The 12,419-nt window shown below is 44.1% G+C and overlaps 1 protein-coding gene across 3 annotated transcripts in view; it reads right to left on the reverse strand.

Moving 5' to 3' along the window:
* The window catches only part of cdyl2 (chromodomain Y like 2), a 161,894-nt gene that overhangs the window by 11,869 nt on the left and 137,606 nt on the right, over positions 1-12,419 (reverse strand). For all 3 annotated transcript variants that reach the window (XM_033035845.1, XM_033035844.1, XM_033035846.1), the window contains exons 5-6: positions 7,395-7,605; positions 4,356-4,499 (exon numbers count right to left, since the gene is read on the reverse strand). In XM_033035845.1, coding sequence (XP_032891736.1) covers positions 4,356-4,499; positions 7,395-7,605 — 355 coding nt within the window. The remainder of the gene's footprint in view (positions 1-4,355; positions 4,500-7,394; positions 7,606-12,419) is intronic.

Genomic DNA, 12,419 nt, shown 5'->3' on the forward strand with positions numbered 1-12,419 from the left:
GGCGGCATCTGTGGAGTGAATGGACACACGGCGTTTCAGGAAAGGATCCTCCTTCAGAACCGCAACGTCGTCTGTCCATCCCTCCACAGATGCTGCCTAACTCGCTGAGTTCCTCCAGAACTTTCCTTTTTACACCTGTCACCCTTGTTATCTGTACATCATAGAGACAAAAGAAGGTCATAAGTGATAGGAGAAGAATTCGTCCCATGTACTCCGCCATTCAATCATGGCTGATCTATCTCTCCCTCCTAAACCCATTCTCCTGCCTTCTCCCCATAACCCCTGTCACCCATACTAATCAAGAATCTATCTATCTCTGCTATAAAAAATATCCATTGACTTGGCCTCCACAGTCACCTGTGGCAAAGAATTCCACAGATTCACCACCCTCTGACTAAAGAAATTCCTTCTCATCCTAAAGGAACATCCTTTCAATTTTGAGGCTATGACCTAGACTTTCCTACGAGTGGAAACATCCTCTCCGCATCCACTCTATCCAAGCCTTTCACCATTCGAAGTAGCTACTCTAAGAAGCTTGAAACAAGCAGAGTTACACATCGGTAACTCTCAGTTCTCATTGGGGATATAAATACACGGATTTTCCAATTGAATAATCGCAATCTAAAACAGGGCCCCAAGTAGCCATCGTCAAGCCTGGGTTAATAAATACGATCTAGAATGCTAGAGTATTGTAAGAACTGGAGTGAGATGGACATTCCGAATATTTTTGGAAAGTCTGTACAGTTTGGCTGATGTGTTTCTTGAAGTCAGATGTGGGGATGGATCTCATTTACATCACATTTGGTTTGTCAGTTATCATCGCTATTTCCACATTTCGAGCAGAGATGTGACAACTCATTCACTGCTCATTACATTAAAGGCTGTCAACCTTAGCAAGATAATTGGAGTTTACCACGGATGTTGACATGAGTCCAGTATAATTGTTTTGTCAAGAGCATGCTGGCAGCTGATTTCTGCACTGAATGTCAGGCACTGCGCACCCATCAAGAAGCAGGCACAGGGAACTGCAGATGCCGCTTTGCAAGAAAAGCCACAAAGTGCCGGAGTAACGCAGCAGGTCAGGCAGCATCTCTGGAGGGAGAACAGGGATAGGTGACGTTTCGGGTCAGGACTCTTCTTCACAGCAGAACTCCATGGAAGGGAATCAATTACAAGTTACATAAAGGGAAAAATTAGTCTAGTAGTTGACACAAAAGTCTGCAGATGCGGGATCCTTGAGCAAAGCACAAAGTGCTGGAGGAGCACAGCAGGTCAGGCAGCATCTGTGGAGGAAACGGAGAGACAATGTTTCAAGCAAGGGCCCTCCTTCTATTACCAAGGAAGTCCCTCTTTCATTATGGATTATTCTACAATTACTGCCTATATTTACACTGGTTTAACAGGTAATTTAGCTTGTCGATATCATTCACCTCATTGCTCATTCGAACCATTATATTGTGTTGAGTTGTATTTTATTGTATTGTGTTTATTGTGTTGGCTGTCTTCCAACTGAGTCATTACTCTTGCATCCCGTCTTTCTTCCCACCCCCTCACTCGCTCTGGCTTTACATTTCATTTCTCTTCTCTCCTTATGTCAATCTTTTGCCTCATTTTCATCTCTAGCCTTTGTCACTCAGTCCACCCACCTGCCAATCAAAACTCATCCTTAACCTGTATCCATCTGAAGAAATATGTTTTCTCCGGGCGCTCCGCTTTCCTCCCACACTCCAAAGATGTACATGTTTGTAGGTTCATTGGATTTGGTAAAATTGTAAATTGTCCCTAGTGTGTAGGATAGTGTTAGTGTACGGGGTGATGGCTGGTCGTCGCAGAATAAGTGGGCTGAAGCGCCTGTTTCGGGGCTGCATCTCTGAAGTCTAATGTGTCCCGACTTGAAACATCATCTATCCATGTCCTCCTGTGATGTCGCCTGATATGCTGAATTACTCCAGCACTTTGTGCTTTAAAAAAAAACCTGGCATTGCAATTCCAGTTGTTATTCCTTTGTCCCACCACCAACTCTTTTTCAGCTTTCTCCCACACACTACAATTGTTCTGAAGATGAAGGTAATGACCCTAAAGGTCACCTATCCATTCCCTCCACAAATGCTGCCTGACCCCCTGTGTTACTCCAGCACTTTGTGCTTTGCTCAAGATTCCAACATCTGCAGATCCTTGCGTCTCCTATTCATCAAATCTCTTAGGGCTAAGGGAATCAAGGGATATGGGGGGAAAGCTGGAACGGGGTACTGATTTTGGATGATCAGCTATGATCATATTGGATGGCGATGCTGGCTCGAAGAGCCGAATGGCCTACTCCTGCACCTATTTTCTAATTGTTGGTTCTGCTATAGCAGTGGAGAATTTGTTGCTGTTTTTACCTTTCTGTCTATGCCAGAGATTTCTTATCACAGTCTAATCCCTCTACTAGTTCTGGGTTTGCATTTTGGCTTCATATTACCACCCCAAGGATTCTTTCTTCAGTACGCTCTACCTCAACGTCAGTTTGAAGCACACCATGGCAAATTAAAATTGAAACTGCAGATGATGCTGATCTATCTTTCACTCTCAACCTCAATCTCTAGCTTTCTTCCCATAACCCCTGGCATTGCTTCGTAAGGCAGTAACTTCACAAAAACAGAAAATGGTGGACACACACAGCAGATCAGGCAGCATCTGTGGAATTACAAATAGTCTATTTCTATTCCAACTAGCAATCCTACCAGATATTTTTCCAATCAGACCAGGTGGTCATTGCCCGATCCATCACAGGTACTGATCTCCCCCCCATCAAAGGGGTCCACACGAACAGCTGCCTCAAAAAGACAGCTATTATCATCAAAGACCTACACCACGCTCTCATCTCATTGCTATCAGGAAGAGGGTACAGGAGTTTGAGAACCATGACTTTTAGATTCAAGAACAGCTTCTTCCCATCAATCATCATACTCTTGAATAATACTGCAGCAACGAGTTACTCTGGACTTTTGTTTAAATTGCACTACTTGCATCAGTTCGCATTGTTTTGGTCTGATTACCTCATATTACTGATAATTCATTGCACAATTGATGTTCATAAATCATAGGAGCTGAATTAGGCCATTCGGCGCATCGAGTCTACTCCGCCATTCAATCTTGGCTGATCTATCTTTGCCTCAATCCCATTTTCCTGCCGTCTCCCCATAACCCCTCACGCCCTCACTAATCAAGAACCTGCCAATCTCTACAGTAAAAATCCCCAATGTCTGCTCGTTGATACCAATGAAGGCTTAAATTTGTATTATAGATTTATCATTGCAGTTGGAATGGGGTGTAATGTCGGAAAGGCAGCAATGCGCCCACATTAAGATCTCTCAAGCGACCATGTAATAAAGACCAGATAATCTGTTCTAAGAAAAATTAATCAAAGGATAAATATTGGCCAGGATAATTCCCTTGCACTTCAAAATAGTCATGAGTCATTTATATCCACCTTAGAGAGCAGATGGCAGTTCAGCTTGATGCTTCATCCAAAAACTGACACTGAATGAGCTGCCTGAATATTCTGACCCAAGCTTTGTCTGCTCTGAATTCTATTCAATTCAATTCCAGGTTGTGGCTTCACTGAGTGTTCTAGCTGGCTGATACACCCTTCAGGAATTCTGCTCCTAGATGCTTTGTTAATCACCTGCCAACGCCTGTTAGAAGCCAACACAGGTTGCGGCCAGGATATCACTCTTTGTCATCACCATTAAATTGCAGCTTCAGCTCTGGTTTGGCATTTCAAACATATGTTTGAGTTTGCACGTTCTCTCTGTGACCACGTGGGTTTTCTCTGGGTGCTCTGGTTTTCTCCCGCATTCCAAAGACGTACAGGTTTTTATTAGGTTAATTGGCTTCTGTAAATTGTCCCTAGTGTGTAGGATATAACTAGTGTACGGGGTGATTGTTGGTCGGCGTGGACCCAGTGGGCTGAAGGGCCTGTTTCCACGCTGTATCTCTAAACTAAACTGGTGTGAACGGGTGATCATTGGTCGGTGTGGACTCGGTGGGCATGTTTCCACTCCGTACCTCTAAACTAAATGAAACTAACTTCTCACCAAAAAACCCTGCACCATTTTAGCAAAACTTCCTTATTTTTATGCACCATTCCTTTACATTGAAGGCCAACATTTCATTTGTCTCCCAGATTGCTTGCTTTACCTGCTGCAAACATTCTGCGTTTCATTAACCAGTGCAGCAAGATACAGCTGTCCACCAACCTTTACTGGTTCCGACCATTTAAAATATATTCTGACGCATCACTCCCATAAACATCAAGACCCCGAGACGCATCTTAAGCCTTAAAGTTATTTGTAAGTGACGAATGAACTTGCCACGGAACTGCACGATGCCATTTCTTTCACCCGCAACATAACTTCTTGACTGAATGTGGTTGGCCAGAAGACTTGTGATACCAGTCCCCTACTGCAGGCTTCCTGCGCTGTTAGTTTTCTCCCACAAAACAGCATCTCGTTCGCCTGCAAGAAGAAACACAGTTTTGCAATGTTATTTCTGGCGGGAAAGTGGTTTAAGGGAAGGGTCACTCCCGACAGGACTGAGGGCAAATGGGGAATTAAATTAATTTAAGCAGCACTGATCTTGAGTCATAGATTCTCCCACCAGAGGAAACATCCTTAATATATCCATCATAGCCTCTAATGTGCTCTTCTATCCAGCTCCCTCAATGCATCACAGTATAATAACAATATCAATATCAACCTAAACCTGTTAAGACTCCTCAGGGTCTTGCTTGTTTTAATCAAGTCCCCTCTCTCACTTCTAAAGTTCAGCAGATACAAGCCTTGCCCGTCCAATCTGCCCCCACAATTATTCCAGTTATTAGTCACGTAAACCTTCACTGACCCTACTCCCAATATATTCCCATGGTCCTGGTCTTTTCCCGCCTCCAGCTCTTCACCCCCTCCCACACCCATCCTGACTTTCAGTCTGAAAAAGGGTCGCGATCCAAAATGTCACCCATCCCTTTTCTTCGGAGATGCTGCCTGACCCGTTGAGTTACTCCAACACTTTGTGTCTATTCCAATAGTTCCATGGTTTCAAAACATTTCACGCAGTGGTGACACTCAAGGTCATTTTTTTTTTTTGCTCAATTGGGGAATTTAAGTGGTATGTAAGCCACTCATCATCTTGTCTAAAACAAACAGAATTTTATTCCCCCGGGTGGCACTGTGGCGTTGCGGTAGAGTGGCTGCCTCACAGCGCCAGAGACCCGGGTTCAATTCTGACTATGGACGCTGCCTCTGTGGAGTTTGCACGTTCTCCCTGTGACCACGTGGGTTTTCTCCAGGAGCTCTGGCTTCATCCCACATTCCAAAGACGTGCAGGTACATAGAAAGGATAGGATTAGAGTGATGTGGGCCAAACTCAGGCACATGGGACTGGTGTATGTTAGGCATGTTGGTCGGTGTGGGCAAGTTGGAATAAAGGGCCTGTTTCCACACTATGACTCAATGAGTTTATTCCGAGTACATTGTTACTGACCAATATTACCCCATCATTGTTATAGTAATTTCTGCTGACACTATGAGGTTTGTGGACTCATTTGCTTCTGTAAATTTCCCCTCGTGAGTAGGATGCGTAAGTGAGATACATAATGAATGGGTGATTGATTGTGCTCGTGGACTTGGTGGGTCGCAGGGTCTGTTACCACGCTGTATCTCCAAACTAAACTAAATAATCTTCACCATGCTACTGAGCAAAGCATGGGCAAAGGTTGCTTGTTATGCTCTGGTTGTAGCTCAAAAACAAGTCATTTGGCTCAACAAATCCAACCTAATGTCAATACTCCAGATGTATTTTCTTCCACCTTCTCTTTAGGTGCATAGCGCAAGTAGATTTGCAACAGGAAAGGAAAACCATGTCTCTGATGGCAGGTCTTGAGCGTATGGTAGCCTCGGGCTGTATTCACCACCTAATGGCTGATTCCATTAAGTTTAATGAAACTGAATGGTTTGGACGCAAGTATAACCACACGTGTTTAGTGCTTCAGATTCATAATGATTCACAAATTCATTGAAAGCTCCCTTAAGAATTTTGGAATAGCTCCTTAAGGGTTTTGGAACAACTCAGTCTTTTCTGGACTAGTTTTATTGGACTCAGCATCGAATTGAGCCATTTCAGCTAACCACTAATTCCACACTTGTTCTTCACTATTACAGCATTTTAGTTTAGTTTGGAGAAAAGGGATGGAATCTAGCTCTTCGGCAGTCCAGGCCGATCGTTGATCAATGTTATCCCACCTTCTCATTCACTCCATATCTACAAGGGATAATTAACAGAGGCCAATTAATTTACAAGCCCACACGACTTTGGGAAGAGGTGTAAACAGAAGCATTCGGAGAAAACCCATGGGGTCACACGGGGGACATGCAAACTCCACACAGAGAGCATCTGAGATCAGGATCGAACCTAGGTTTCTGGCGCTGTGACGCAGCTCTACCAGCCGTGCCGCCTTCGTTCGTCTTCTATTCACACTCCTTTCGGTACTCATGAGTCTTTAGGATCTTCTCTTAGCTGAAAACATCATTGCCTCCTGTTCTCGCCACTTGATCAAAGAACCACCCTTTTTCCCCCCCTAATTCTGACGAAAGGTCATCAATCTGAAATGTTAATATTGATGAGATGGAAATCGTTAATGGTGATTTCCACCACTTTCCATTTTATTTCTGATTTCCAGCATGTGCAGTGTTTTATATTTGAAACCAATTCCTTTCCTGAATGGTTTGTGACCTGTTCTATTAAAGGCAAGAGCAATATGGGGCTAGCAAAGATGGGGCACGGAAAAGTTGGCATGGAAAAGTTGGGCCAAAGGGCTTGTTTCGGTGCTATATTATTCCGTGAATTCTACGACTATAGATAATACTTTTAATTAGATAAAATAAAATCAACATATATTGTAAACACTCAGTGGTCAAGGGAGCATCTGTGTACAGAGAAAGGAATTTGTGTTGACCCTTAATCTAATGATAGGGAATGGAGACTAAATTGACAAAGGTATCTTTATATTCAATGGAATATGAGTGGCATGGTAGAGCTTCAGTGCCAGAGATCCTGATCTTGGAGGCTGTCTGTGTGGAGTCTGCATGTTCTCCATGTGACCACATAGGCTTCCTCCAGGTTCTTCTGTTTCCCGCCACATCCCAAGCACATGCATGTTTGTAGGTTGATTGGCTCTGTAAATTGCTCCCGGTGTACAGGGAGTGGATGGAGAAGTGGGAGAACATAGAACTAGTGAGAACGGGTAATCGATGGTTGGCATGGACTTGGTGGCACCGAGATACAGCATGGAAATAGGGCCTGTTTCCTTGCTCTACTTGTCAATCAGTCAATAATAGCTGTCAAGAGGAACTCACTAGAGCGACTCCCATGATCTGTGGAAAGGTATATGAAGAACATCCAGCTGGCGTCAATCGAATGGTTGCGTACGGGGTCTGAAACCAGGCTTTTTCACTGGCCCACACAATGTCACAGAGCGGGAGTATAGATGCTCCCAGTCCCAGAGCTGGTCCATTGACTGCCACTACGATGGGCTTCTTGAACTGAATGAAAGCATTCACAAAGTCTCTGGAAGAGAAAAAAGAAGCAAACGCACAATTAATTAACCGATTTCTAGCATTAACTATGGCGGCACGGTGGCGCAGCGGTCGAGTTGCTGCCTTACAATTCCAGAGACACGGGTTCGATCTTGATTACAGGTGCTGTCTGTACGTTCACCCCGAGACCTGCGTTGGTTTGCTCCGGGTGCTCCCCTTTCCTCTCACATTCCAAAGACATTCAGTTCTACAGGCTAATAGGCTTGGTAAAATTGTAAATTGTTCCTAGTGTGTGCATGATAGTGCTAGTGTGCCAGGATCGCTGATCCTTCTTCAGATTGATTGCAGAGGGCAGTGGGTGGGGGGGAAGAAAGCTGGAAGAGAGGAGGGCCAGGCCAAAGCCTGGCAGTAATAGGTGAACACAGGGAGAGGGCGTTTGATATGCAGATGGTTGGACGAAGGCTACAGATGGAAAAAAAAACATGTGGGAGGGAAAAGGGTTGAAGAGTTGTGAATTGTGAAGTCAGAGGAAGGAACGTACGTGGAGGGAGAGGGCAGAAAGGGTTAGAGGTTACCTAAAATTGGAGAGTTCACTGCAGCTAGGTCACAGCAATTGGTTACTACAAATCATCTTTAATCGTGAAGGACAGAAGAATGGTCATTTGATATCACACAGGCCTGTTCAACATTCAGAACCAAGGACGATTTTTTGTTTAATAGCTTTATCGAATTACCAGACAAATGGAAATTATATTGAGAAAGGATCCTATCTTCCAACAGCGACCTCCACGTTGTACCTTACCAGTGTCATAGGTTCACATTGCTTTAATATTTTAGTTCAAGATTCTTCATTGATAGTCATAGAGTCAATGTGGAGACAGGCCCTTCGGCCCAACTTGCCCACACCAACCAACATGTCCTACAAGTGTGGAACAACAGTTCATCTTCTGAAAAGACACACCGTAACTTTTGGGACTCAACAAAAGTTCAATGTTGAGACAAGGACAAATTTAAACTATTTACTCCACACCCCTATGGTAATTACAGGTAATTATTCTGCATTTACACTTCCAGTGGACTGACCTTTTGTTCCTTCTTCATAAGTTCTACGAGCAGAATTTGGCCATTTGGCCCATCAGGTCTACTCCGCCATTTAATCATGGCTGATCTATCTTTCCCTTTTAACGCCATTCTCCTGCCTTCTCCCATAACCCCTGACCCCTTACTAATCAAGAATCTGTCAATCTCCGCCTTAAATATATCCATTTACTTGGCCTCCACAGCCGTCTGTGGCAATGAATTCCAGATTCACCATCCTCTGACGAAATAAATTCCTCATCTCCTTTCTAAAGGTACGTCATTTATTTTCAGGCTATGGCCTCTGGTCCTAGACTCTCCCACTAGTGGAAACACCCTCTCCACATTCACTCTATCCAAGCCTTTCACTATTTGGTAATTTCACTATTTTTGCCACCTTCTTTCACCCACGACCAAATCTTTATGATTTAGAATCATAGACAGAAATGGTGTGAAAACTGGCTTGTAGATACAAAGTACTGCGGATGCTGGTTTACACAAAAAGACACAAAGTGCTGGAGTAACTCAGCGGGTCAGGGAGCATCTCTGGAGAATATAGATAGATAGGATTGGGACTCTTCTTTAGACTTCATTAGACTAGCAGGCCTTTTGGCCGACCAAGTTTGTGCTGACCATTAAGCGACCATTTAGGCTAATTCCTTTTTATTCTTCCCGCATACCCATCTACTCCCCCAGAATCCACCAGTCATCTATACACCAGTGACCTCCTCGGAGTGACTTTGTGCCCCATCGCGGGGAGTGGACTTAACATCGGAGCCGATCCCTTGCTTGGGATCGCTCCAACCGTGGCCTGCGGACTTACCATCAAGGGCTCGCAGTCTCCGGAGAGGCGAGTCGGGAAGACCCAACGACGCAGAGGCTCGACCAGCCCCGACCCAGGGTCCGATTGCCGGCGCGGGGGAGCTGAGATTCCCCCCGATGCAGCTGATCGCCCCGATGCGGAGGGTCCGACCACCAGCTATGGCAGTGAAGATTGTCCCGTCAACGGAAGGTTCGAGGCCCCCGACCGCGGGGAGCATAGAAGGGAAGAAATGTGAACTTTCTTTCACCTTCGATCAGAGTGAGAAATGTGGAGGAGTCACTGTGGTGGATGTTTATGTTCCACATACTGTGTGTTCCCTTGCTTTTTATTGGTATGACTGACTTGGCAAATGAAATTCCGCGTATGTTGCAAAACATACTTGGCTAATAAAGTATTATTGTGATTGTGATTGTGATTAATCCACCAATCCTCATGTCTTTGGGATGTGGAAAGAAACTGGAGCTTGCCCACTTGGTCGCATGCAAACTCCACGCAGACAGCACCCGAGGTTAGGATCAAACTCGTGTCCCAGGTGCTGTGAGGCAGCAGCTCTACCAGCTGTGCCACTGTGCTGCCTTCTTAAAGGCATCCACCCTTTTTTAGTCACTAATGCCTGTAACCATCACTAATATCAGGGAGATAGAGCATGCACTTTTAAGCCAAAAAAAAACCTCCCTGTAATTAAACATGGTGAGTGGTTTTGCTCATATGTCAGGGGAGATCTAGACTCTGATATTTACTTCTAGGAAGTTCATATCGCAATCCCTTCCTGTGAAGGGCTAGGCAGAAAGCATAAATGTTTAGCTACGATGTCCAGGAAATACATGCTGGGTATGTTTTTTTAAGTCATAAAACCAGCTGATTCCTAACAACTAGAGCCATAACTGGAATGATAACACTGAACAGAAATGCAGTTGCGAAGAAGCAAAGAATTGCAAGTAAATTCATTTCTGAACGGGCCTTATAGTTTGTTGGCGCAGTGGTAGAGTTGCTGCCTTACGGTGCCACAGACCCGGTTTCGATCCTGACTATGGGTGAGGTCTGCACAGAGATTGTACGTTCTCTCTGTGACCGTGTGGGTTTTCTCCAGGTGCTCCGGTTTCCACCCACACTCCAAAGACATATAGGTTTGTAGGTTAACTGGCTCTGATTAAAAAATTGTGAGTTGTCCCTAGTGTGTAGGATAGTGCTGGTGTACGGGGTGATCGCTGGATGGTACGGACTCAGTAAGCCAAACTAAATCAAACTAAAATTCCAAGTTGTTACTTCCAATAGAAGTAAGCTTCATTAGTGTAAGATAGTGTGGAAATAGGCCGTTTGGCCCACAGAGTCCGCGCCGACCAACAATCACACGCACGCTAGTTCTATCCTACACACTAGGGACAATTAACCTACAAGCTTGCATGTCTTTTGGAATGTGAGAGGAAACTGGAGCACCCAGAGGAAACCGACGCAGGGAAAACGTGCAAACTCCGTACAGACAGCACCCATGTCAGGATCAAACCCAGGACTCTGGCGCTGTAAGGTAGCAACTCTACTACTGTGCCGCCCCATAGAAGTAAGGTTCTATGCATGACAATTAAAAAAAAAAATTATTTAAATTTTCTTTAGAGTTGCATTCTGCTCATTCAAAAATATGCAGGAATATTAAGTGGCTTATAAAACCCAGAACACTGTTGTCCTGACCAGCACCCATCTAAGGTTTTTGATTCATAAAAAGACTGCTGGAGGTGCAAGATTCCCACATGCTCAAAGTTCCAGCATCTGCAATCTTTAGTGTCTTCTTGATTATTGGCAGATGACCTTTCTAAACCTCAGAGGGTTTTTAACCTAACTTTGCATCAGTGCACTACTTCATATGATATATGCTATTTGTGGGGATGGGAATGGCATATTACTACTCCTGAATGGTCGCAAGTTGATATCTAAACTATGGTCTTGCAATTTGCAAATCTTGCTAATCCTTCTGCAATATTAACTCTGTGTCACAGAGATGTTCCATAGTCGGCCTCCTTAACCAGGACATAGAAGTCTTTATCAATCTGTCTTGCTTCTGCTAACGTATTTAAATTTGCACTGTAGATTAGTTTAGGTTATAGTTACAGCGTGGAAACAGGCCCTTCGGCCCACCGAGTACACGACGACCCACGATCCCTGTACACTCGCACATTCCTACACATTAGGGACAATTTAGAAACTTTACGGAAGCCAATTAATCTACAAACATCCACATTCCACATTCAATGGAATGTGGGAGGAAACCGGAGCACCAGGGGAATACCCACACGGTCACAGGGAGAATGTAGAATGTCCGTACAGACAGTACCCATAGTCAGGATCGAACCCGGTCTCTTAATAAAATTAATTACGTCAAAAGACACAATACAAAGTGCAGGAAAGCAAGCGTAGAAGACGCAGATTAAATAAATCTTTTGACCTTTCAAAATATTTTGACCAGCACAATGGAAACTTACAAAAATAAGATAGGAAGTTCTTGCTTAAACTACAAGCAAAAATTATTAACTTGCCAAGCGATTAGAACACATTTGCATACTTACAATTGGTAAAGAAAACATTGCAAATATCCCCTGTGGCAATTTGGTGCCAACTTTCTTTATTAAAACGCTTTCAGTAGAACTCGTTTTCCGATCCCAATCTTGTTTTGTTGGTTAAAACTTGTTTAATGTTACTGACCTGGGATGAATTTCCAGCCATAAAGTATCGGAATAGTGTATTTTTTTGTAAACCAGCATTTGCAGTTCCTTGTCTCTCCGTGAATTTCTAGGAAATTAAACTTACACCTAAGATAGACACAAAGCGTTGGAGTAACTCAGCGGGTTAGGCAGCATCTCTGGAGACCATGGATAGGTGACATTTCCCATCAAGACCAGACTTGTGGTTTCTCCTGGTTTCTTCAGACCTTTTGACCAAGTCTTTGAGTCTGA

Source organism: Amblyraja radiata, chromosome 17, assembly GCF_010909765.2.
Source record: "Amblyraja radiata isolate CabotCenter1 chromosome 17, sAmbRad1.1.pri, whole genome shotgun sequence".
NCBI lineage: Eukaryota > Metazoa > Chordata > Chondrichthyes > Rajiformes > Rajidae > Amblyraja > Amblyraja radiata.